The 26,376-nt window shown below is 40.9% G+C and overlaps 1 protein-coding gene across 11 annotated transcripts in view; it reads left to right on the forward strand.

The window, feature by feature from the left end:
- Positions 1–26,376, forward strand: part of CLASP1 (cytoplasmic linker associated protein 1) — a 184,794-nt gene that overhangs the window by 84,060 nt on the left and 74,358 nt on the right. For 9 of the 11 annotated variants that reach the window (XM_054209897.1, XM_054209909.1, XM_054209899.1 and 6 more), the window contains 12 exons: positions 4,529–4,681; positions 5,637–5,710; positions 6,509–6,601; positions 7,971–8,116; positions 8,886–9,021; positions 9,755–9,825; positions 10,324–10,383; positions 11,072–11,149; positions 12,967–13,134; positions 13,919–13,968; positions 15,163–15,333; positions 24,951–25,058. In XM_054209897.1, coding sequence (XP_054065872.1) covers positions 4,529–4,681; positions 5,637–5,710; positions 6,509–6,601; positions 7,971–8,116; positions 8,886–9,021; positions 9,755–9,825; positions 10,324–10,383; positions 11,072–11,149; positions 12,967–13,134; positions 13,919–13,968; positions 15,163–15,333; positions 24,951–25,058 — 1,308 coding nt within the window. The remainder of the gene's footprint in view (positions 1–4,528; positions 4,682–5,636; positions 5,711–6,508; positions 6,602–7,970; positions 8,117–8,885; positions 9,022–9,754; positions 9,826–10,323; positions 10,384–11,071; positions 11,150–12,966; positions 13,135–13,918; positions 13,969–15,162; positions 15,334–24,950; positions 25,059–26,376) is intronic. The other 2 variants (XM_054209898.1, XM_054209906.1) reach the window with 2 other exon arrangements.

A 26,376-nucleotide genomic window follows, 5' to 3' on the forward strand; every position in this document is an offset into this window, starting at 1 on the left:
GTCAGACTAGAGATTTAACCGCTTAAATTTAGATGTAAGGTTGAAGTGGGGGGAAGGGGATGTCCTGTAAAAGGAAATTCTTGCAAGTTGCTTGCCCACTTCAGTGGCACTGATGCTTGGACGTGGGACATGATGAATGGGCACAGCAGGGCCAGAGCAGGTTTGGTACCTTGCAGAGTCAGGCCTGAAGACCATAGTGGGGCATCTTTGTTAGGAACAGACGTGGTGGTAAGCTGCTTTTCACGCTCTGTAGTCACTACAGTGTAGCTCTCTTCTCTAAAGCTTACAGATAAATAACTAAAAGATTTGAATCTGACATCTTAAAGTGGGGTGGGTTTTTTGTTAGGTTTTTTTGAGGTTTTTATGGTGGTTTTTTGTGGGTTTTTTGTTGGTTTTTTTTGTTGTTGTTAGTTTCTTTTTTTTAAGCCAGAAGGCATCTCCTTTCCTTGGAAAGGAAACTTGAGACTCAATTACTTTGCTTTAAAAGGTCCCAGGCTGGCGTTCAGGCAGGGGAAATGCTGGCCCTTATTCACTGTGGTTCCTGAACAACTAGCGCAGTCTCTTCTCCCCATTTTACACCTTGCCCAGGCCTGAAGGGGTTACGTTTTAAAATGAATAATGACTAAATTTATTCGTCATGGACAAACGATGACAGCTGTTGAGATGCTCCTGTTAGCGCTTCCCAGGGGATAAAGTCAGGCTGGTTCCTAGTGCAAGCCAGCCCAGCCAGGCAGAGTCAGCTCGTCTTCATCCCGGATTATTTGTCCTGGGCTCCCCTCGCTAGCAGGGAATTTCCTTCTTAGAAGTGATGTGAAGTTTCCTGGGCTGAAATGGGTGTTGATGAGAATTCTGCAGAGCCACAGTCGCAGGGAGAGGACTGAAGCCATCGCTGTTTAAATCCACGTGTGAAGACAGCATGCTTAATGAATACGAGGGGCAATGATTGATTATGTTCTGGACTGAAAGCCGCGGCGCTCGGTGAAGCACTGTTACATCTGGGCATGCTATGGAAAATATGAAGGAATGTTGAGGAAGCTTATTTGCAGAAGGATATGTACTTGTAAGCATTGTTTTTTTTTCCCCTCCTTAAATAATGTAAAGGAATTGAAAAATGTAAAGCAAATTGTGTTCTCTGTTTCTCTAAGACAGCAGAGTGGTGAGCAGACAAAGGCCTCTTTTATAAGGGCATGTCTCTGACGGAGGGTGCTATATGGCCCTTATAAATGAGCGCGGGGCGGGGGGGGGGGGTGTCTTGGGATGGGAGAACATCAACTGTTATTGAATGTTAGAACGTGGCACCGATTCCGCTTTGGTGCATCTCTGCTGGAGTCACGAGAGTTACACCCATGCTGAATTCACCACCTCGTGATTTGCAGATGGGCTGCAAAAAATACGAGATCCTAGTTCAAATGATTATTGTGTTCAGCAGCCAACAAATGGGGGAGGGGGGGGAAGGCTTTTTAATGGTAATGTATAGTAGACTGTTTTTTCTCTTATTTTCTGAACTCCCATGTTCAGGTTTCTTTCCGTTCTTTGTTTCTCTTTCTGTCCTGCACACGTGCTGCCGGGAGACTTGGTGCGCAGTTCTGAACGTGGCGCTGTTATTCTGCGCTGCTCAGATGAGAAAATGCTGATGGGTTATAGAAGGGATATTCTGATTTGATAGATATGTAATGCTTAGTTTGTAGACTTAATGAACAGAAAGATATGACTGTAATCCAAACATCCCTGAAACTGTGGGCAGGCTGGCTGGTTGGTTTTTTTGGAGTGTTGGTTTTTTAGCCAATGCTCAGAAAAGCCGGTTTTACACTGAAAAGATAGTTGCTGTAATTGCTAAAATGCTGTAGCAGTGTGATTCTTTTAATATCTGTTTTCCTGATTTTTTTTTTTACTTATTATATGAAATAGCAAACCACACCCTCTTCCCCTTTCAGAGGGGTGAGGCTTTAAAAATGCAGATACAAGAGGAAGTGAATTAACTAAGACATATAGATAACCTGAAATGCAGCTGATGGGGAATTTTATTCCCAGATGAAAGTGGTTTTGAAGTAGTAAAGTATATTTTCTGAGTATGACTGACTTTCTCTTGTCTGGTAATACATCTATGATAATTATTTGCTTAATATCTACATGAGCTTTTGAAATAAATGCAATTGGGGCAAACTTTGCTCAGAAGTTTTTTGTATTTAAGGTCTGCGTGGCTCTTCCTGCATTGCTTAAACCTCTTCCTAGGGGCTTCAGAGATTACATGTTTTAAAGTCTATTTTGATCTGCCATGACCTTCTGTGCAACTCTCACCAAATAATGTTTTTGAAATAGTTCCTGTTTGAACTACACTGTATCTTTCAGGGAAAAAAAATTCAATCTTGATTTTTAATAACTGCCTGGGATAGAATTCGCTGGGTGACACATGTCCTTACCTCGCAGGGAGTCAGTGCTGTGACTATTGCATTAAATGGAGGGGGGGGAGCGAGGGAAGAAAAAAAGGGAGGGGAAAAAAGCCAATTCAGAATTTAATTTGTTCTTAACCTCCAGCCAGTGGCCTTGTTGTATATTTTTCTATGAAGTGAGAAACAATATTAATAAATCACACTGGAAAACTATGTTAATAAATCTTGAGTTGCTCTGTTAATACAGAATATAATCAAACAACTTGTTAAGAATCTGGCCAGGCTAAACAGTCCCCTGCAGTGAATTTTCCTTTAATTAAAAACATGTTTTTCCAATCCTTTAATCATTCTCATGGTCCTTCCCTGAGCTCTTTTCAAATTATTTTTGAATTGCGTATGTCAGAACATGACCGGTGTCAATAGGGAGGCAGCAGGGTCTCCACGGCTGCCTTAAGGCACTGTGTTAAAGAGAGAGCCCACATCCTAAATGGGACTTATGTTCTCCTTAGCTGTGGGACCTTAAATTTCTTGATGTTAAGGTTCACTTGTTCACTTTTGCCTGAACAACAGTCCAAGTACTGTTACTATATTACCCTTTTCCTTTAGATGCTACTTTTTTTCTGACCCTTTCCCGTATTCCAAGACTTCTTGAATATCAAAACTAAGGGGAGAGATGCCCTTGGCCACCTTTCTTAACTTGGATGCTGGTGTCTACCTGACATTTCATTGTTGTGCTGTGACTGGAGTATGGCATTGTGTGCATGGGTACATATTGGAAATGTGGGTTTTAGGTTTTTTAGATGGTACATGATGGTTCTCCTGTGTCTGGCTGCTAATGAGCCAATACCACTTTGGGCAGGGAAAACTCCTTAAGGCTCTTGGGCTGAGAACAAGACAGGCGTTTCTCCCTGTTCTTTTGCCTCCCCTAGAATACATCTATGCTGTTAGCAATTTATTTTCTTACTTTCGGAAAGCTCAAGCTGTATTGAATTTCACTCATTAGTGTCTAACTAGGAGCCTGTATTTGTTACTAGATATTCCCAGGTGCTTTCCTGAATAAGGATGGATTAAAGCACCTGCTTGAGTTTTTGCTGAGTGAAATTTTGCAAAGGAAATGTTCCTGAAATGGTGGAGAGTGGGTGCGTACATTGGACTGCTGGAGAGGGATGGACATGAAGCAGGTCTCAAATCTTGGAAGATGTGTCAGTGTGGAGATGCTGTGATGGGGACTGAGGTGACATTCCAGCCTCAATAAATAATGTGTGCCATATATACCAGCTGTCCAAACACTTTGTCACCTTTCAACCTAAGGCTGTTTTTTTTTTAAGTGGGTTAGCTAATCTGTGTAAAAACGCAATATAAGCACTCCTTTGGAATTGAAGTGACCTTCACTGAGAATCAAAGTGACTGTAATTCATTTTAAGTTAATTTATTTTCACATTTGGAAGTAGAGGCTGTAGTTCCCTTTGGATGTACACAGAGGATTCAATAAGTTTTAATACATCTTATAGTTTTTATGAATTTGGGTAACTTTTTCTATTTCGTTGTAAAGAATCTCTGTTGGTCACTTAATTATAAAAGTTAAAAGCGGTTTTGTAGCTCTGGATGGCTTTGTGATTAACGGCCTGTGGTTTATCAGCAGCAGGGGTGTTGCCACGTGATGTTTCCTGGGTTGCCCTGTTTGTTCTTGGTGTGGGTGCAGGCAGTTGGCAGCGTGTGACCGAGCAGCCTGTGCTGCCTGATCCTGCCACACTTGGATCTTGGATTTGCTCATGGTCTTGTTTCACTACAGCTCATGGCAAAATAGCTCTTGGAGGCGTGAACATCAGAGATACAGAGTGTAGACACCCCAAGTAGTATCTGTGGCTTGCACTGTTCTGCTGTAGACTTGAAGTGTATTCTTTATGAATGCATTCATTGAAAGACTTTATAACATAGTAGTCACAATAGTAAAGTATTAGGTTCAGTGACCTGGTGGTTGTTTGTGAATAACCAGATTTCTAGCGTGAAGACACTGCTGAGATGAGAGCTGGCAGAGCAGAGCTGAACGTGCAGCATGTTTGCCATCGTGTGGGCATGTTCCTTGGGGCGTCCCTTTGCTTCATCAGACTTACAGCTCAGTATGCTTTATTTGGCAGATAAAATTTTTGATGATGAAGACTCCGTGGATGGGAACAGACCTTCCTCAGCTAGCTCCTCTACATCGTCAAAGGCCCCTGCTAACTCACGCAGAGTTGGGATGGGGACTGCCCGCAGAATTGGGTCTGCAGCTCTGGGCTCCAAGTCTTCAAGTAAGCCGATAGCATATATGAATTGGTCTTTATGTAAGGTATTTATAATGTGCACGTTTGAGCTTATTGCAAGGATTTCCAGGCTGGCCCCCAGAATCCAGTAACAAATTTTCCCTTGTGAAATCATTATGTGAATGTTGTCTGCATGCCACGACCGAGCTTTGGTAGGATGAATCTCCAAGCAGTCCCCACATCCCTATAACGCATTCTGCGTTTGTGAAAGGCTGAACTTGTGTGGTTCTGCGAGGTTCTGTGAGTCAGTCACGTCAACATTGCAGTATGTAGATTTTTGCCTTTATAACTGCAACTGTAGTTGAACTGAAGCAGGCTGCTTACAGCTACATGCTAAACTTCAGCCCATACAATCCAAAACTGACAGACTGGATTTCTTCTAAGGCCTTTGGGCATTGCTGGTCATGAAGGTGCAGAAAGAAAACTGAGCAGTAATTCTGAGTGTAAGCAATAATCCTACATGTGCTTATTATTCTACATGTGACCTAGAGAAATGGAGAAAGCTCCCTTTATCAGCCAGTCTCTAATCTGATTAGTAGTCCATAGACTATTTATCTTCCTTAACATTTGTCGGTTTGTGCACCTGTCAGATCTGCACCTTCATCTATTATAGACGGGATTAAATCCTTTAAAATAAAATCTCACATATAATTAAAGCAAATATTCCCTTTCATCTTTCAGACTGTGTTCCCTAACTCTTGAGTGACTACTGTAATGACTTCCCTAATGTGCCCTCTGTGCCTAGGAGTTGAAGGATGCTGTGAATGTCTAGTCTGTGCCTGGCATTGAATTTCCCTGTCTCTGCTTTTGGTACATCTGCAGCATTCTGAGGCTGCATGGATAGTGAACTTTCTCCTGATTAGGTGCCTTGATAGCTGGTGGTTTCTTAATTGATTCTCTTGTTGATAAGAAGATTGAAAAGGCTTTTTCATTTGTGTGCCAGCAGCCAAAGAGGGAGCAGGTGCTGTGGATGAAGAAGACTTCATTAAGGCATTTGAAGATGTCCCAACGGTTCAGGTAAGTAGAATTACATGTTAAAACACACATAATAAAAAGCAGAAGATGGATGTAGGTTCTCATCCTAATCGCTGGCAAACTGTGCTTCATTGTGATGTTGACAAATCTTCTTTAAGGGGAAGGCAAGTTGAAAGTTGGAGGGAGGCAAGTTTTAAACGGTGGTATCTGCCAGTAGTTTGTGTGGAATGCTCACAAATGGAGGGGAGTGGGAGGGTTGTGATAGAGGTATCACGGGAGCTGACACGGAGCTGGAACTGGACATGCATGCTGTGCGGTGCAGTCTGGTTGAACAAACACTTAAGTCAGCAGGAGCCTCTCTACATTTCCTCTGTACCATCTGGGAACTGAAAGCCATAAAGGTGACTTGCGTCTCCGGGATCGCTGCCACAACTGGGTAGTGCATGTTTGCCGATAGGTTTAGCTGAATAGTGTCATGTATCCCATCTCGTTCACCAGAGCTTTATTTTTGGGACAGCTGAACAGCACACGTATCTACTCATGATCTTGTGCAGGTCTTCACTAATATAGCTACTAGGAGCTGCAGGAATGCTGCTTAGAATTGTGAAAGTATGGTAAAATAATAAAAGATCATCCTTTAATCATCTTGTGGGCATCTAGGATTTTTTTTTATTGCAGGAAATGGGTGTAAATTCTTTGCGTTATGCAAAGACAGCTGTATCTAAGGCTAGCACATGACATTTAAGCATTGAGGAGCAAAGGATGTAAAAAGGAAGTTGGGAAGTGATTTTTTTGGAGTAAATCTTGCATTATGATGCTACTCTGTATTTAAATTTGCAGATTTATTCCAGCCGGGATCTTGAGGAATCCATAAACAAAATAAGAGAGATCCTATCAGATGATAAGCATGACTGGGAACAGAGAGTTTCCGCGGTAAGTAGTGAACTTGGATATGAAATCTATTAACACAAGGTTTTCCTGCATTGAGCTTAATCCTGTGACGAGGGTACTGGGAGGACCTCAGAGTAAGGCTGGAACATAGCTTGTGGTGAACATCTGTTACGTTCCCCCAAGCTATGGGGGAAATGTTTCCTTACGAGACGGAATTTAAAACACATCTGTGAAGGAAAAAGCTATTTGCTGTACAAGAATGTGGAGAGGCAGTATCAGGTTGAACTGGAAGTCATGCAGCGAATCCAGATGTAAAGCTAGAAATTTGCTAGCAGAGGCGGAAATGAAAATGTCTAAAGTGGTATTCAGAATATCTTAAAACTTCCTGATGAAGCAGAAAGTCACTTTGCTTTTAGAGAACTTATTTATGCTTTGCAAAAGGAGGTGTAAAACAATTCAGAAAGAATTTACACACTTAAGTTTTGAATAAATAAATACGACTGTGGGAAATGCAGAAGTGGAAAATCAGATGTGTTATATGCATGCCAAGATTGAGTTTTATTTACTGAGGTAAGCTGTGTATTCACAATATAAATAGATGCATGATCTTGTCTACACTGTAGGCTTTCATTGCTGGTGAGCAACTTTGGCATGTCTGTCAAATGCTGCGTTACAGATCTGAGTGGCAAACTGTGTTGATTCAGCTTCAGGGTTGTTTGGTTTTTTTTTTTTATTATTTGCTGTACTGAGTAACAGTGAACTTAAATCAAGGCACTGTACAGAATCCTCAGTATACACGAGGGCCTGTGAAGATGTCCAGAAGAATTACTATAGGATGAATTGGTGGTCCCTGTAATATTAATAGAAAGTCTCCCATTTTGGTGGGGTCAGGGTTCCACTTCTAATAGAGCCAGATAATTATTCTAATGAAGTCAACAGACATATTCTAGATATAAGTCAGTATTACTCAGATCTGAGTTTGAGCCATGCCCTTTTAATTCTAGTCATCTTTTTAATACAATAGTTAGTTGTGAGAAGATCTAAGCTTTAGATGCTGTTGTAAATAGATGGTTTCTGAGGGGAAATGGAAGAGAACCTTCAAGACATCCTTTGACTTATAAAGTGATGTTTGGGTTATTAACAATGCAATTTGAGTAGCTGTGTGCAACACTTCTGGATTCCTATAAAAGTTAGCTGGAGTGTTTATATTATCGTGTTTGGTACGCTAACCTATGAGTTGAACATAAGATCTGAGATAATGAATTGCTTGGACTTTGAGAATGCAGTTCCTCAATGCGTGTTGAGGAACAGTTGTACAAGGACCCTGGAACCAAGTTATCAGCCCTGAACATAACTGTTCTTGTGTTTATTGCTCGTTAACAGTCACTGCTTTCTTTTCTGGTCCTAACAGTTGAAAAAGATACGCTCCTTACTTTTGGCTGGAGCTGCAGAATATGATAACTTCTTCCAACACTTAAGACTTTTGGATGGAGCATTTAAATTATCCGCTAAAGACCTGCGGTCTCAAGTAGTGCGGGAGGCTTGTATCACGTTGGGGTAAGTTTACTTTCTACATATGCTTGCAATGTGATGGAGAAAAAAGGAACAGACACTGGTTAAAACACATTTAGGATGTAACTTGGTCTGCTAGTACTATATAGTTATAGGTAGACCGTGATTTTACTACAGCTGTTTAAAACCATGTCCATGTAGGCCAGTAATTGTAATCGTGCCAAACTGTGGTGTTGAGTTTTAAACGATGCTGATTTGAGATGCGCTGAATGAATGAGCAAGCCATGCATTCACGCACCGAGTAGGGAAAGATTGAACAGTAAAACTGAAAATGCATATGCTTTGTTCTGGTCTGGATTATGCTAGTTTTTATTTCTGATGGTTTATCCTTTGTGAAATGCTTCAAGAAAAAGGGCACCGCAGTGTTTCTAACAGCTTTTTTGAAATTTGTGCACGTTAAGGCAAAATAGACTGGTTCAGAGAAACTGTGATGCAGACTAACAAGTTCAGGACAATACGTTCTTTCAGCATTGTCCCATTTGTTTGATAATTTTTTAGCTGTGCTAGTTACTTTATTTACTTTATGCTGAACTTACTGTTTCTCAGAGTTCAGATGAACATAGAACATCAGTTTGAAATGAAAGTAGATGAACTATTTTTTTGACACATGGTTTTCTCTGCCTCTCGTAGTTGGAGAGGAGGTGACAGTTGGGAAGAGTGAGGTGTCAGATGTGCTTATGTCAGATGTTCTGTAGAAGTCTGACCGGCTTAATCCTCAGCACACTTACCAGCATGACTTCATTCTGTTTTTCAGACATTTGTCATCAGTTCTGGGAAACAAGTTTGACCACGGGGCAGAAGCCATCATGCCAACAATTTTTAATCTGATTCCAAATAGTGCCAAAGTCATGGCCACTTCTGGTGTTGTAGCAGTTAGATTAATCATTCGAGTAAGTATATATCAAAACAGAAAAAAATTTTATCACTTCCAAATACTATGGTGTTTCTGAAAAAATATGAACGCTACTGCAATGAAAAAGAGATTAAGTGCCTAATCTACTTTTCTGATTGTGTTGGGCTTGGCTTTCTCAGATGTCATGCAGCCTTGTGTAGATGATGATAGTTAAGCCCTGCCAAAATAGTAGGAAAAACATTTCTTTGCAGAGTAATGTATTTCCACCCCTCTAAGAGCCGAGCAAAGCTTTTTCTTTGAATGGGTTTTAAACCTGCCTTGCAGGACAGACTCATCCTCTTAATTACGCTTTAAAACTCCTCGCGGACAGTGCACACTTCCTAAAACCATTAGGTCACGGAGGTGACTTCTGCCTAGTGATTCACTGGGGAAGCTGTAGATAGATAGCCTGACATCTCTCAAGTTGTCACCACTGACACTTCAGATCTTCTTGCAGTGACTTCAGCTCTTTGACTCACTGGGGCCTGCCATTATGGAAGAAAATAAAATATCTGTTAAAGATATTTTAACAGATCAAATATAAAATGTTTTTATTAATAAAAATATTTGTCCATATCTGTTAGTGTTCTTTTATTTAGCAGTTCTATTTTTAAGAATTGAACAAAAATAAGTATCTACATACTGGGTTCAGGTGGCTGAAGGAATGGCTTTCATTCCATGGAACTGTGGTGTAAAGGTTCCTTTTTGTTTCTGTGTTTGTTTTCTTCTAGCATACGCACATCCCTCGATTAATACCCATCATAACAAGTAATTGTACCTCCAAGTCTGTTGCAGTTAGAAGGTGAGAATTTAGTGTAAATTTTTTTCTTTTTTTCATGAAAAGGTTGATAGACACGCTTCGTAAAGAATGCATCTCATTCTCCCCCATGAGATGGGGTCCAGTTCAAAGTCAGCTGTCTTGTATAAGCCAGCTGCACTGCAGAGTTAAAAAAAAAAAAATATGCACTTTTCCTCAAAGAAGAATGTTCTTTAAGCTAATCTTTGTGCTTATAACGTGTTATAATAACGTCATATTATTTTGGCTTCTTTACAGACATGTTCCTATTCCCCACTAGTAGCCGTTATAGTGACACTTTGAGCCAGTCAGCAGGAGTAATACTCTGTTGATAGTGTCATCTGGAAGTTGTACTGGATGTACTAACGATCCTCTCTGCACACCTGAAATTGGGGCTTTTACTGAATTCTAATGTCCCCAAAAGTTTCATAACAAAAGGTGGCTGTTGTCAGTGCGCCTCTGTTAACTTTGAGAACTCAGCGTTTCTTGTCTTTCTTCTCTCAGGCGCTGTTTTGAATTTTTAGACTTGCTGTTACAGGAGTGGCAAACGCACTCCCTAGAAAGGTAAGCTCTGAAAACAAGTGGGTTATTTCTCTCCTACTTATGTCTGAGGAGGTTAAGTCTTGGAGAAAGGATAATCCAAGAGGTGAGATTATATCAGGTAGGTCTAGTAGAGATATTATTGCCTTAAAAAAAGCATGTACGTGTGTGCGCACACACCATTCATTCCTGTAGTTCTGGCAGTCAGAGTTTGGTGAGTCCTATGCCAGCCCTGGAAAACCTGGATAAGTGAATCCCTGAACTCAGCATTCCTTTTTGCACCCTAAAGTGAGATGATGTGAACGCAACTACACGTCTGTCAGGAGCTTCTGAGGCTTCTACAGCACTTTAGACTAAGGAACAGTGAAAGTAATTGTGGGAAAGAGACTGGGACGTGATTTCCTTAGCCCTAGATTGTGCAAGACTATTTAAGGGTTAACGGAGTGTTTTTTGCAGCCAGGCAGTTTCAGTAGCTAACTAAAGACTGACCTATGAAGACTGCTGTTTGCCTTTCCCTAGTCAGCAATGTGGGTGAAATAACACTGACTTGTAAGAGTAGATAAGTAAAGGCTCCAAAGGATTTTACATGGAAACGGGAAGATGTGGTGAACCCTTTGTTCTTGGAGACCAAAGCAAAATCAGATTAGTCATTTGTTTATAAGTGTGGCCTATCTTTCCAGACTGCTGGATAACGTTTTCCTTCTTATTTCAGACACATATCAGTGTTAGCTGAAACGATAAAGAAGGGAATTCATGATGCAGACTCTGAAGCCAGGATAGAGGCAAGAAAGTAAGTGGAAGCTGTTGTTGGTGCCTTTTCTTACCCTCCTCCTTTGCCCCTGTTGTGCTGTGAGTCGATGGTGTTGGATGGTGGAGAATGAAGTCCAGACAAGTTCCATTCTCCTGACAGTTGATGCCAGCTTTCTCTTGGCTTCAGTGGGAGTGTGTACTTCAGACGTCATACGAGGTGATTGAGTAGGGCTGAGTTATATATGTATTGCATCTTCTAACGGTGCTTATTTCACTTTGTTCTTGTAATATTTTATTGTCTTTTTATCTGAGTAGGTAAAATGCTTACCTGAGTTGTTCAAGAGTCTAGAGTTGAGAACGAGTAACCTTGTCTTTCTTTTTGATGTTTGAGTGGCTTGCAGTTAACTGAGATTTCTTCTGTTTAGTACAAAAATACTATTATTTCTAATATATTTTTTCTTCTCTTTTTGGCCTGTATGCGAGACCAGGTTATTTGCTACTCTTGAAACAAAAGTCCTTGTGGTAGTACACTTTTAAATGGTATCCTAAACTAAGGAAATCTTATGACACCAAAATAACATATTTGTGTGTATCTATAGGAAACTATAATAACTGCAATTAATTTTCTTCTGTTGAAGATCTCTTGCATTTCCGTTAATGTGTTTGTACTTACAGTATGCTGATACACTAGGATCATGCTCTTCTGAACAGAACGCAACAGGAACATTTTTCTTCAGAAATGGGATGCTGTAAAATATGAAATCAATGAACAATAGATTTCATTAACCTAAATGCTATATTATAAGCAGAGGTGTTTCACAGTAGGACTGTTTAAACCCTTTTGAAAAGGGAATGTGTCCATCACTGAAAAATACAGCCGACACTGAGACTTCGCAGCAGGTGTCTAGTTAAGTTGAATAGACAGCAAGGAGAATGGCATGAGACTTCAGAGAGCAAGCTTAATTCTCTCGTCCCACGTTGCTTAATTAACAATGTGTCTGATTGTAAGGCAGAAGCTTGTTTCCTTCTAGTGATGTGAGAATGCATGGGACTTCTCTGAGGAGTGGTTGTCGCACAACCAATTCTTGATTCATTTGAACTCACAATCTTACTCTTAAACTGGACATTACTTGTCTCCTGAAAAGTGCCTAGAGTCTTCATCTCCTTTGTGGTGAGAATGAATGTTTAGCCATCAGCCAGGAGACTTGGACCAGAGACGAATTCTTCTCTCATCCTCAAATGCTCTTCTGTTTTCAGCATGGCACTGATTGGAAGTCTATAGGGGCATCTCTTTTTCCTTTTCCTTGTTATTTCGTTCCTAAAAAAAACCTCAGCCAATAGCCTCAACTAAGTACAGAAGATTTGTCTCTGCAGTGTTGTAGAAGAGCTGTTTGTTAAATTTAAGGAAGAAAACACCACCAGCTGCTGCTTTCCTGAGTCAGGCTTGTGTGTGTGTTCTGCTTTTGGCATGTTTTTTAAGTAGCTACTGAGCATCCAGTTCCAAACTAGCATCAATCTAGTGGGTCTACCATCTCTTATGTACATTAGACAGAGGGATGAGGGTTTCTTCTGGAATAGTATTTTTTTTGACTACTTGTGCTTTTACAATGCACCGAATGGTGCGTTCCTCTCGTCTTATTTTCATTTGGTTTGTCTGCTCTGTGGCTGTTTGAGCAATACAATGGGTTAAAAAAAGTGCTATGTCGTAAGTGTGTCATAGGGGCAGTAGATGGTTGAAATGACTGGGCTAATGACCCCACTGATACCAGTAGTGAAAAGGGCTCTGACTGTACCTGTGCTCCACTGCCCCCTAAAACGTGACGAGGAAATGTTCACAGTATTGTGCCTTTCTTCCAGGTGTTACTGGGGTTTCCACAGTCACTTCAGCAGAGAGGCAGAGCATTTGTACCACACCTTGGAGTCCTCCTATCAGAAGGCCCTGCAGTCACATTTGAAGAACTCTGACAGCATCGTTTCCTTGCCCCAGTCGGATCGCTCCTCCTCCAGCTCCCAGGAGAGTCTCAAGTAAGTCCTTTGATGTCACCACCTCCCTGTTTTAAACAACTGCGGATAGCTGCATTGAACTGGAGGGAGCCATCACGTTGTTTTGTCTCATCTGGTCATCATTTGGCCTCAACACCTGGCTACTCCAAAATTTATTTTTTTTAGCTACCATTGTATTAAAATAAAAAGCCAGCAAATCCCATTACTGGCTTAAAACAAAATCATTATCTTGATTCCATAAATAAGTTTCTAGGAAGCTTTTTGTGCTCAGCAGATACTGTTAGTCACTCCTTCTGAGTATGCTGAAAACAGTGGTTGGATTGAAAGTCTGTGTTTAACGTTAATCCTAGAGGTGCAAGTATGCCTCTTTCCATAGAAGAGAAAAAGACTAAACGAAATTTGAGTTGTAACTGCAAAATCAATGTATTAACCCTTCTGTTGAATGTATGTATTCCAGCTTCTCTTAGAGATATAGTCAACTTAGGATCCAAATGTCTGCAATTTCAGGGTTAGACCTATATGAAAAATATCCATAATTTATTGGTGTTATTTTCTAAATCTACAAAAAGTGTGCTTAAAAATCTCTTCTAGCTCAAACAATGTGCATGCAAATTTTTTTCTTAATACTTTTGTAAAGAATTTCATGGTGGTGCTGTATTTATTCTTAAACAATAATCTTTCTTGTCTATTCCTGTATATAAATAACTTACTATTAACACAATTGTGCAAGGGAACAGAGTAGCACTGTTACTGATAACTATGAAATACCAATTTTGATTTAATAAATATTTATATTAACTTCTAGCCGTCCATTGTCTGCCAAAAGAAGCCCTACTGGAAGTACTACATCTAGAGGTGAGAATAGAAGCTGAAAAAGGTGTTGCTAAGGAAGCGTGATGAATTAGAATGAGAATTTCAGACACTGTAATATGCAATGGACAACTTTGATCACTGTTTACTGCTCCTTAAAATGGCAACTTACTGTGTAAAATTTTTAATTAGTTTTGGGTTGTGCATCACATTGTGTGCATCAACTGCTGATATAATGATGCTTTTGAAAGTTTGTAAATCTGCTATTGCTTGCACCTGAAGGGCAAGCTAAAAAGCCTTGAAAATTGTAGCCAAGGTACATTTAGCTGTGTAGCAGCCGGAATAAACTACTGCTGACGATAAGACATACAGCTACATAGTCTAATGGTGCATTCAGCTTTACAATTTTCTGTCAGTTACTTTCTGTGGTTTCAGCACTTGCTGGAGGCATCATCTGCACGCAAGTCCTACAGTCTTAAATTCCATCTCGTTGCTAATCTGTTTTTACTATTAGATGGAATATTTAGGTGCAGCTTTCCTGTCCTAAGTAAATGCATACAATAATCTAAATAGTAAATTTCAATACAGAATATAACAGACGAAACTTTCTTGGTAGAAATAAGCTGCCTTCTACACCTGACCAAGATCGGGTTCTGTCTGGTTTGTGTATACACTACACCCTGCTGAGACCTTTGATTCAAGGCGATACTGGTGTGGAACCTACTTGATTGTGCACACAAATGCATGTTTGCTTGCAGCTGATTAGACAAGCTCCATGCTTAAGAGGGTAAGCATCAACAAGTGATGGGAGCAGCAGTCCTCATGACATGAGAAGATGAATTGTTGGGAAGGAAGTTAGTAGAACCTGGATTGAAGGCCCTGCTGGTCTGTTTTGCCCAACAACTCACAGGCTGGTGATGAGTACTGTGATTGAACTTTCCCGTCTAGGTTCTGTTAGAAGTGTCTTTGCTACTGGCCTGGCAGCCTTTTTGGTGCCTGGCAGCATTTAGGTTAGTGTCTGATAAAGTTCTTAGAAGTAGCATCAGGTCAGCATTGAAATATCTTTGCAGGCAGTGTGGGGAAGCCCACATTGCCCTGATAAAGCATTCTTAGCTGAGTTATTTCAGTGCCAGCAGGGAGCATTAAAAATAGTACATTAAACTGCTTGTCAAGCTCTTTGAAGCACACAGCTCAAAAAATTAATCTTCTTTATTCTGGATCTCCCACTCCCATCTGCAGCATCTACAGTAAGTACAAAATCTGTGTCAACACCAGGATCTCTGCAGCGATCCCGCAGTGACGTCGATGTGAATGCAGCAGCTAGTGCCAAGTCAAAAGTGACGTCTTCTGGAGCATCCATCCCCTTCAGTTCTGCTGCAGCCTTGCCCCCGGGCTCATACGCATCACTAGGTAAATCTACATGTTCTTCTACTCTTGCAGTTAGCTTTCTTTAACACCAGAAAGTGCCTCATAATTTTATTTGAATATTAAACTCTAAGTAGAAGAACATATCTCTGAGATCATTACCAGCTCTCTAGGATCACAGTGGAATCTCTTGCCCTTTGGGGTTAAGGAAAAAATTTGCAACAGAACTGACTTGAAGCAACTTCTTAGGTTTTGAATTGTTTAATGGTCTGCGTCTCGCTCTTCTTTCTGGGGAAAAGCAGATCTTACTCTGGTTCTGGGACGTTGTTGAGGGAAATATTGCTCAATTCCTTTTGACGTTTCCCCCTGTCTCTTTCCCTTCTCTTCCTTCCCTCCTTTCCTGAAACTGGTTTTCCATTAATTGTTTTATGCTGTGAATAGTACATCTTAGTTGAGTTTGATCACTTTCTGTTTTACAAAAGAGAAAGGTGTAGAAGCAAAGAGGAGAAGTCAGTCTTTCTATTTCAGTACACAGGATACAAGTATCTGTTCCTTATGGTGACTCTTTGCATTATAGCCACGTCACATTTTTCTCTTAAAGCATCATATATCACTTTCAGGTGCCCCAGGGTTTCTTACAACAAAGTTTGCATTTGATCTTTCTCTCCTGGAGTTGCTGTTGAAGGAGGCACGGAGGACGAAATGCAAGGTGGTGACTGACACCATGTTTGCAGAGCTTCCACTTAATTATGAGCAGAGCTGATCATCTGAGCTAGTTTCTCATTCTGCTGTTTTCATGATAATCTAATTCCAGACTTTTCATTGATTTACCTTTACAAGAGGAAGAAAGTTCAGAAATCGGTGATCTTGATTTAAGCTATGTGGATTGTCTTCACTGAGTCCATTGAAAAGTTGCTTCTCCTTACTGTAAGGGATTTTGTCTTTAGTCTGATAAAATAGGCTTGGTGAATTATATAGGGATGGTTTCTATGGATTCCTTTTGTAGACAGGTTTCTTTCACATCTGAAATATTTTACCTTGGCTTAAATGTGTCGGTTGTATTTGGTTCAAAAGTTGAATTCTTATTCTGATTTGAATTGTTCCTACTTGGTTCAAGACTTAGATACATTGCAGAGAAAAAGTAACACAGAATATGAAGTTGATCGCATAATAGCGTGCTTTTTGAGCTTACAGATGCAACCATTTTTCGGTCGCGCTGCACACTGGCTTCAGTGTGAAAACTGCTTTCGAACACTCCCTATGTCATGAGGAAGAACGGAAGAAGGGGGGAAGTATCTACTAACGTTGGCTTTGTCCTTGAAGCTGGAGACTGAATACAGCGTTAGTCTTGCTCTTAAAACAGGCTGTAGGAGAAAAGCAGCAAATGCACTGTAAGTGATGCAAACATGGCTGCTCCTATGGACCCTGCTTCCTTTTGAGCTAGTAGGGACACCTGTCACTTGCGCATTCCTATGAGAGAAATGGCGAGGCAAACAACAAAAATGGAGTTTGGCAAAGGTTGGTTATTGCAGGAGGGAAAACCTGCAAGTGTGTCCTTCAGGTACATTGAGCTTTGATTTGCTGCTCAGTCAAACTTTTTTCATTTCTTTAATTGTATTAATTTTTTTTGCGTATTTCTGCAGCTAATATATAGTGCCGGCGTCTACTGATGTTACTAATTTTCCCTATTAACCCTTTCCTTATTTTTTTTAATTTGCCTAAAGATGGTACTACCAGTAAAACCGAGGGTAAGCAGTCTCTCTGTGTAACTGAGGTGTGTCCACAGTCGTACCACCCTACCTGGTCTCTGTTCTCAAAGTGTTATCTGGTTCTCATCCATGTTCACTGGTGACCTGCATGAAGTGTTGCATGGTTGTCCTGCTCATTTTGATGCCATGGGGTATTCTTCCCTTTCTCTTCAAGCTCCTCCCCGCTAATAGGCACTAGTCTGTTTTTATGACTTCTGATCACAAAACTGGATGTGGGTCTCCATATTTAAAGCACTGATTTTGGTTGAAGGTGACCTGTGCACAGATAAAAAAAAAAAAACCCAAACAAACAAAAGCTAAAAAAACAACACAGGGCTTGTGTTTTCTTGCTCCATGATGTGTAAAGGTTTGCTGTGATTTTTTTCCATCCAAAGCTCAGGTCGCAACTGCCAAATGCTTTCGGGAAGAGACTGGGCAGCGAGAGAATTGAATGAGATGATCACATGGCAGAAAAATGAGGACAGTAAACAATGATCTCTAGGGAAGGAATACTTAGTCAACCTCTTTAAACCTGAGCTCTCTCTTTTTGTTGTTAACTGTCTGAGCGCGATGGCTTACATCTAAGACAGTTGGAGGAAAGGCTTTTTTCCAAGAACACTGAACCGCCTAGTTTGGGAGGGCTCCCAGTCTGGTTCTCTGGCTCGTTGTCAAAGCTTGTCCTTTATTTCTCTCAAGCAAAAAAGATCACTGGGAAATCACTTTTTCTGAGGTAGACAGGAGTTGAAAACAAGAATGCCTTCGACATATAATGAAGACACTGTACCCCCCAGCAAATCCATTTTTTTCCCTAATGCAAGTCTCTTTTTCAAGGGATCTATTACTGTCTTGTGGGACTCTGCTCGTATTCTTGATGGCTGCTTGTATTTGGATGTGCTATTCTCAGAAGTGCCACTGTGACGTGTGTGTTTTTTCCGTACTATTATTGATGCATTGATTTATTATTTAGAAGGAAAGGGTTCTACTGTTTTCGAAACTGGCACTTAATCTTATTGTTGGAGATGAACTGGTTCTGCATCATGGGCAAGTGTTTGTCCTTGGTGATCTCTCAGTGATAAGAAATATGAAGTTGGCCCAAACCACCTGTATTTCTAAATCAAAGGCAAATTAGATGACAGTTCCATGTTGTTGTAATCCTGAGCTTTTTTTATTCATTGCTGACCCTTCTTTTTCTCCTCTTTATCCCCCCCCCATTCTCAAACTTTTCTATTATTGGCCTAATTTTGAAATGTTGAATGTTTAATGTTAATTTATGAAATACCCTATGCAGGTCTCAGTCCTCTGCTGGGCTGTAGTAATATTTTGGAGGCCTCTTCCAACAGCTGTCCTCTGGAATACCTTTACTTTTTGTTCATTAAACACTTTATTGTCATGAAAAGGGTCGTGCATGGGGTTTTTTTGTTTGACTAGTTTGTTTTTTTTCAATTCAGCTATATTGGAAACAGATTTGATTTGGTAAAAATCTGTAATAGAAACCAGCAAGTTGCTTGAGGGGGAAGATTGAGATGAACTTTCAGAAATGGTGTTTGCCATCCCCCTCCTGTTAAATACCAGATCTCATCTCTTTCTTTTGCTCATAGGATTCTCTCTTTGCGGGAGAATGAGGATCAGGGAGGATTATAATAACATGGCATGCTACAGACGGAGCACTTGAAGTATGAGTTTAATCACTGTTTGAAACTCTTCATCTTTATTATTCTTTATTGAGACAGTTAAGGGAAAACCAGCCTTTGTTCAGGATTTCGTGTGTCCTACAGATGTGGGCTGAGAAAGGTCTTCTGCCAACTCTTCAATCTTGCAGAGTTTGCCAGGAACTACCGTGAAGGCAAAACTTTATATTCTTGACATAAATGTAAAAGTTAAGGGGGTAGGGAAAAACATCCCCCTTGCTCTGGAAATACCTATGTGTGCAAGAGACACTCTTTGAACATAAAGCAGAAATTCCATCCATGCCTGTGCCCCGGTGTTTTTTTTTTTTTTGCAGGTCACCAGTAAGTAATTTAATAGCAAATCCCTGTGTTTTTTTGTGTGGTTCAGCTTAACATTAAATCTGCAGTCTGTTTCCCATCAGGGCTTTCTGTAGCTGCAGTGTGAAAGTTCTGCACCTTCCCCTCAGCTGGGAGCCAGCATTGTGTGAACTTGGCAGTTCCCATCTGCTATGCCCTCAGTTCTCCTCGGCGTTTTGTTTTTGAGCCAGACATCTCAAAACAGGAGCAAGATAGAGAGTGGGTTATGCCAGCAGCAAGAATACAAGTTAAGAGCCGAGTATCAGTCTTTTGGTTTTAAGTAGTGTCATCCTAATTGACAAATGCTATTAATGTGGACTTCCTTATGGAAAGGTGGCATGTGTCTTATATGCCACTTAAATCTGTGCAGGTCTTCTGCTGTCTCTGCGCTGTGAGGCTGTGTCTTTATGTAGTGCAGAGTTATGTCTTGATTGCCCAGACCCTTCATTTTTGGGTATCTCTTGAACTACATTAAGAGCTTGGCAGGGAGAAAGCTTGTAAGATCTAAACTTCTATATTTATAATCATGATCGGGACTTCACAGATAGTGCTATGCAGGTATCAGTTGTGCCGTGTTTGTTATACCTGATTAAAAGGAAACCTTAAAGTTTCTGTGTGTTTTATCATGAAACAACTTTTCAAGGAATATTTTAAAACTGTGCGTGATGGTGACTTTTAGTACAGAATAATGGTTCGGAGTGTTTCTGTTATCTGGCTGCCAGTTTTCAAAGTGAGCATAAAGACAAGCCCTTCAGACAAGCATTTCCCAAAAGGGAGAAAGCATAAATACTGGTCTGTCCTGAAACTGGCAAGTTTAAAACAAAATCAGCAGTTTCCAGAGTCAGTGGCACAATTTTGAATAGTTTTTATGGTTTATCAGAAGGGAAATGAAATCTGGTATATTACAGTTTTCAGATACCAGACCGCTTTTTTTGAGCCTAAGTTCAGTTGGACTTCTTGAGCCTTACCAAAGGCTTTGGGAGTAACACAAGGTTTACGAAATCACCATTGCTGTTTTCTTCTCTGCCTTAAAGCTTTTCCTTGACCTCAAGGACAAGGAACAAGTCAAAAGTTTGACTGAATGTGGTGTCTTAGATGGAGGTGCTCAGGTGGTAGGTTTCTTTGTTCTCTTGGTCCATCCCTTTGCAAGCGCTGACTTGATTTGCCTGTGCTTGTTGGTGTAAAGCAAAGTGGTGCCACTATTGTTCCCTCAGCCCCTCTGCCATGGAGGGAGTTCTTGTGCAAAACCCAGAGGCATCACGTGCTGCTGGCTTCCAGCAAGGGTCGAGTGATTCTTGGGGGAAATCACAGTGCAGAAGCAGGTCTTATACTAGTATAATGTTGGATATGTGCTAAATATGCATGGAAACCATACCATGCTTCTTGAAAAAAAAAAAAAAAAAAAAAAAAGCTGTTTACGGATTTATATGTAAAGCATGTTTTTAATTGATGTGTGCATGTCTCACAGTTTCCCACATGTCATTTAGCAGTGACACAGCTAAGCGGGGCGGGGGGTGGTCCTAGAGGCTCTTTCAGGAGTGGTTCTCTCCAAGCAGGGGAAAAACCCAGTGCTGAGTAATCTAAATGCATTAACCTGATCCACAGAGAGACCATTACCATCCCAGTGCTTCCATGCATAATTTGTGTGGTTGTAGATATCATTGTTCACAGCATGGAACTGATTAAACTCAGTTGTGGAGCTGTTACAGACCATTTCTAGACTATTTGAAAGCCGTTTTCTTCAGTGTAGGATACAGGCCTGTGACTTACAAAGCTTATGTCTGTTCTGAGCGCTGGGGATGGAGACCCTGCAGTACCCTCCCAGCGGAGCTCCAGGCAACACCACTGGATGGAGCCTCTTGTAATGCAAAAACATTATCATGGAATCTTGCTTTTCTTGTTCCTTTTTAAAAAAACAAAACAACTTTGCTAGGTTTAGACATACGTTACACACTTCAAGGTTGATTCTGATCCATTGATTGTTGTAAAAATTGACAATAACTTTAAAAAATAAAACCAACCAGCCTCCCCCCCTCCAAATAGTTTCTTAACGCAAAGCATTTATATGGAGTCTTTCAAAATACTTTCTGTACCAACAGCAGTGTGTCCCATCTCAAATTTAGATCAAGGACCTTTTTATGGAAATACTTTTATGTTTTTTGGAAAGTAGTTGGGGGGGTCTTTATCTGTTCCTTTGCTGTGCTGCTCTTATCAGGATGCAGTAATTCTTTTAAGAGGAGCAGAAAAATAATGGTTATGAAATATGAATTGCTATATCTGCAGTTTGAGCTAGGTATGGAAACAAACACTTGAAAGCAAAGTAGTTTTGGGAGGGGGAGGTGTTTGCTTGAGTTTAACAACACAATAAAAAGTCTGAATAACTTATTTGAAATGTTATTTAGTCTTGCTTGAAATTAGTTTTTCTGTCTGTGGTAGAAGCCACACAAATAGTCCTATGTGCAAATGACTTTTTTTTTTTGTAGATGAAATCCTTAAGGGAATGCAGTAGACATGTTTGTATTATATAGAGGAACTTCTGTATATACATGCTGTGTGTGGTATAATATATATTAAAAACCTTGAGATTTTCAAGTCAGACAAATGTTCATTCATCTTACATTACTATAAAGCAAATAGAGTTTGGATATCATAAGACTAAGTTAAAAGTTGTGCATATGTGTGAAGGTCAATTAACATATATATGAAACACCCCAGATCCCTCTTCCGGTTTTTTATCTCATACAGATTTGCCCACAGCAATTTTGAGTTCAAATTGGTCACTTCTTGTTTTACAGCTAAAAACTTTGCTTGAGTAGGAAAAACTCAGAATCTTAAATTTTTTCTTGAAGAGTAGCTTTGAGTCAGTTATTTTGAACCGTTTTTATGCTGCAAGTCAGATTAGTTACCTATATGAAAAAATAAATATATAGGCTTTAAAGTTGAGAAAATAAAACTTTGGAAAGTATATTAACAATCCATACTTCAGGGAATACATATAACTGATATCAGATGGCACTGTTTCCTTGTAACTGTGGGAAAAACTTGACCTTCAATTTGAGAGGCATTTTTTTTTGCCCTTTTGTTTTACTTTATCCCATGGACTTCAAATCATAAAGTACTCCTAGGGTGAGCTGTTAGTGTGCTATTGCAGTGTTCGTACCATTACGTCATTTTTGTGTGTCATATATTTCTAATTTCTGCTGTTCCCATTATTCGCACAATGCAAGTCCAGTGCGGTGTTAGTTCAAATGCTTGTCAGCCTTTTTAGAAGGATGAGAAAACCTGTGTCGGTGTTGGGACTCTGTTTCTTCTGTGCAAGGGTAGCTCCTCATCCCACATTGTTCTCTCTGATACCCGTTAGGCCAAAATCAGTGTGCAAATCTACCAGTCCAAAAAGAAGCAGAATTTTGTTCCTGGGCATTCATTCATTCATTCAGAAACTACTGAAGTTGGTAGGAGTCTGTTCGCTGGCTCTCAGGGGTTCCAAAACAGGACTGAGCTCTCTATTTCTAATCCTGCTGATAATCATATGTTAATGAAGTTTGACCCTTTAGTGCAGTTTTCTTTCTTAAAACCCCAAAAACTGGTATCGGAAGCTAATCTTGGTTTCTCTTTATATATTTTAAGCTTTGTATTTCCTAAGGTAGGAGAGTTGCTTATTACATATTGTCCCAGTTTTCTCCTTGTTCTTAGTCACCTGCTGATAAAGGGGCGGTGGGAGATTTTGTAGGTGCAGGAAGAACAGAAGATTTTGGGGATCCTGAGTGGCCTGTGCATCAAAGAAGGAGGTATCGGTCCCTTCTCACCTATTCTTGGACCACGTACACCACTAAACGTGCTTTCCAGTACTGTCTGTTACTGGGTGTAACATTGAATTTCAGCTTGAGTTACTCCCCAGCACTTTCTGCCAAGGGTTTCTGTTGGCCTTCTGGAATGATGCAAGTTAATTCCATTACTGGTTCCTAAGACTGGTCAGGTTTAACTTCTTGTCCTACTGTTTTGTACTCCTGCTGCCACCAGTGAAGCCCTTCTGATGTGAGAAATGAAAGGAAGCCTTGAGGTTTCTGACAAGAGTGTGAGGTCCTTCTGCCTCCTTCCCCACACATGCCTGCAGTGGGGTTTGGGGGCGCACACCTTGCGGCAAGTCACACAGTGGCTCCGTTCATCTGTGTGTTGCTTCACATGTGCCAAACTTGCGAGGGCTGGGAATGGGCCAGCAAAGAGCTATAGAGCTGTCTCTGGGTTGTGTATCAGGCTCGCCATTTGTAAGGGGCAGATAATGTCCTAGAGCAGAGGAGATCTGCAGCCTTGCTGGTGGTAAGAGGACCTCAGCAGCCAGTTGCATGACTGGACCCACGTGGACATGCTCAGGGCTTGTTTAGTTGAGCCAATATTTTCCCAGTTTTATGCTAATGATTTCTTCTATGTCTTGTCTACAAACGAGTGTTTGAACGTAGGTCTCTGTATCTTGCTTACTGAGCTATTTTAAAATGTGATGCTGGTGGAGAGGTCTGAGGTACAGCTGTCTTCCAGGCTTTTTCCCCTGCAGATAAGTCTAGGCTTTCTTCTCAAAGTTAAACATCTCCTTGTTGCTTTGTGTCTATCAGAAACTTGCAGACCATGTTATGAATATTTTGAGAGCTGGGAGAAGAACAGAGCTCTCTATCCGTTCAGCCTGGGCTGCTTACCATTGTCTTGTGCTGCATGTGTACCTTACGTGAAGTGATTTTTTTGGGTGGGAAGCGTATATCTCCCTGTTCATATTTCTCTGTATGCTTACGGCGGAGACAAAGGGCAGGAGATTAATATCTGTAACCGGTGGGTGCAGTTGTCTAGACTCTTCTCTTACCTGTTGTGGTTTTTTCTTTCTTTTATTATTGTGCCTGAAACTTGAAGTCGTCCTCTGAATGGAGGAGAGCACTGGCATTAGTCCTGAGAAACAGCTTCACATTTGGCTGAGAACTGAGTTGTTGAAAAGTGCTAATGTAGGCTTTCTTTGTGTTGCTCTTAATTATAATTTCTTTCCCATTAACTAGAGACAGATAATTGAAGCTTAGCACTGGAAAGAACATTCTGTAGGAAACAGTTCTGCCTCAGGAAGGGGATGAACTGATGACCCTGTAAGCTTTCCTAGCTCAAATTTCTGTGGCTTTTTCATGAGGAAAGGACAGAAAAAGGATTTAGAACACTTTGAGACTTTATATCCAATCTCCACTTAACGGAGACACACAGAATCATTTTTCCACAACGTTGATTGTGTTAAATGGGACTCTCCATTACAAATAAAGTTACTCTGATCTCGGGATAAATATTGAGGGATCTGTAAACAGCAGGGAAACCTCAATAAGCCTGAAATAAAAGCGTAGTCAGGCTGTGTTGACAGACTCTCGCAGGAGCGCATGCTAGCCTGCGCGTGTAGAGCAGGATATAAAACACGGAACTGCTAATTGGAAATCCCAGCGATGGAATTTGTGGGGGCATCTGTCACACCCGTCTCCGAAAGAGTGATCGCCTTCTCGGGAAGTAATAATTTGATATAGGAAGCAGCATTTAGGAAGCTGAAATTTTTATTGTCGATTCTGTGTAAAGAAGCTACTATAGAACAGAAGCAAAGGCTATAGAGAGGTAATATTTTTTTTTAATTAAATGTCTGATAGCATTACAGAAAGCAAAGAAGTTTTCAGACTCGTGGACTGTGACTGTTTCCACTCCCTGCCCTGCGTCTCAGCCAGTCTAATGAAAGATGCTGCCTCTCCCTGTAAAATTTTCCTTCTGTACCCTGGTGAATTGTGTGTATAGCGACCCTGCAAGCACAGAACAGCATGCTAGACACTGCTGCTGCCTTTGGAAGAAACCTATTGACACTCTGATTGTCTTTGCATTCCTCCAGGTCGGATTCGTACAAGGAGACAGAGCTCTGGCAGTGCCACAAGCGTCACCTCGATGCCTGCTGATACCCGAGGCCGCAGCCGGGCTAAAGTAGTTTCCCAGTCCCAGCGTAAGAAGTGTTTTATTTCTGGGGGAGCAGAACAAATAGTTATTAATACGTTTCCCTTGAATTGTAGTAGCATCAGCTGAGGATTGGGCTCACTTCTGTTAATAACGTTTGGACATGTAACAAAACAAATCCCCACTCGACCACTGTGTACTCCTGCTGAGTGCTTAGTTGCTGCCTTTTTTTACCAGTTGTGCAGCAGAATTTCATGTCGCTGTGATGTGCAGGACTAAATAACTTGCCCTGGGTCCCTCTGAGGCACCCTCTGTGTCTGTAGCTGACTGCTGTCCTGGGTTCTTGCCCTGCAAAGCTTCTCCTGCTTATGTGACTGTATTTCTGTACGTGTAACGTGAGCTGTCTAATGTGATTTGGGATCAATTTAAAATAGGACATTACCTATTTTATGTAGATACCGGGGAGATGGTTCTGCTCTCTGATTCACGTGACACGTGTGCACTCCCTGGCCTCCTGTCAAGGCAGGGTTTTCCCCTCGGAGCCACATGTACAGTGCTGCTGCATATTTGTCATGTGGATCTAAGGAGAGTTTTGCCACTGAAACTTTAAAAGGGATCTGGGGGGAGGGAGAAAGCCCCTCACGTTTTGAGGACCTTCAAGCTTGTGGCTAAGAGGGGATGGGGTTTGTGGGAAGACCTATTTGTTTTAAGGACTTGTCTTGCTTTGTACCCCTATTTAAAAGGCCTTCTCTGTTCATGCTCTCGTTGCTTTGCTCTGTCTTGCTGGAGGGGTGGGGAAGGAGTTTGTAGCATTGTGTTAGGCTGGGAGAGCTGAAGAGAGAAGTAGTGTATTTGGGAATGGGGCCAAAAGGAAATCTTAACATGGAGGCAATGAAGGAATTCGGGCTTTGGTATGCCAATATAAATTGATTTCTTCAGTTTTGAACTTAAAACTGATCCAAAGCCAGGAATGACCTTTTTTCCTAAACTTAGTTTGGTGAAAAATTATCAGACCAGATGAGACAAGTCTCAGAATTATTTAAAGAATAGTTGACTATCCAAAGGTTTCAAAGATTATGGGCTTTATTTTTACAAAAAAGTCTTATGAAGCTTTAGGCTGGTCACATCTGAACCTGCTCCCTTGGTCTAGTTTGCTGAATCCCGATTCCAGCCCAGCCCAACCAGATGTGATCATTATCCTTAAGCCAAGCGTTGCATGAAATAACTTATGAATTCAAATATAATATGGTCACAGGACCGAATTCTCCGTGCCTGCACAGTGGATAACCCTGTTGCAATTTTGCAGGCCTGGTCGGGGTGTAATTTAGAGCAGAACTTGGGTCTCAAGAGTGTCGGTTGACATTTAG

The sequence above is a fragment of the Rissa tridactyla genome, chromosome 7 (genome assembly GCF_028500815.1).
Source record: "Rissa tridactyla isolate bRisTri1 chromosome 7, bRisTri1.patW.cur.20221130, whole genome shotgun sequence".
NCBI lineage: Eukaryota > Metazoa > Chordata > Aves > Charadriiformes > Laridae > Rissa > Rissa tridactyla.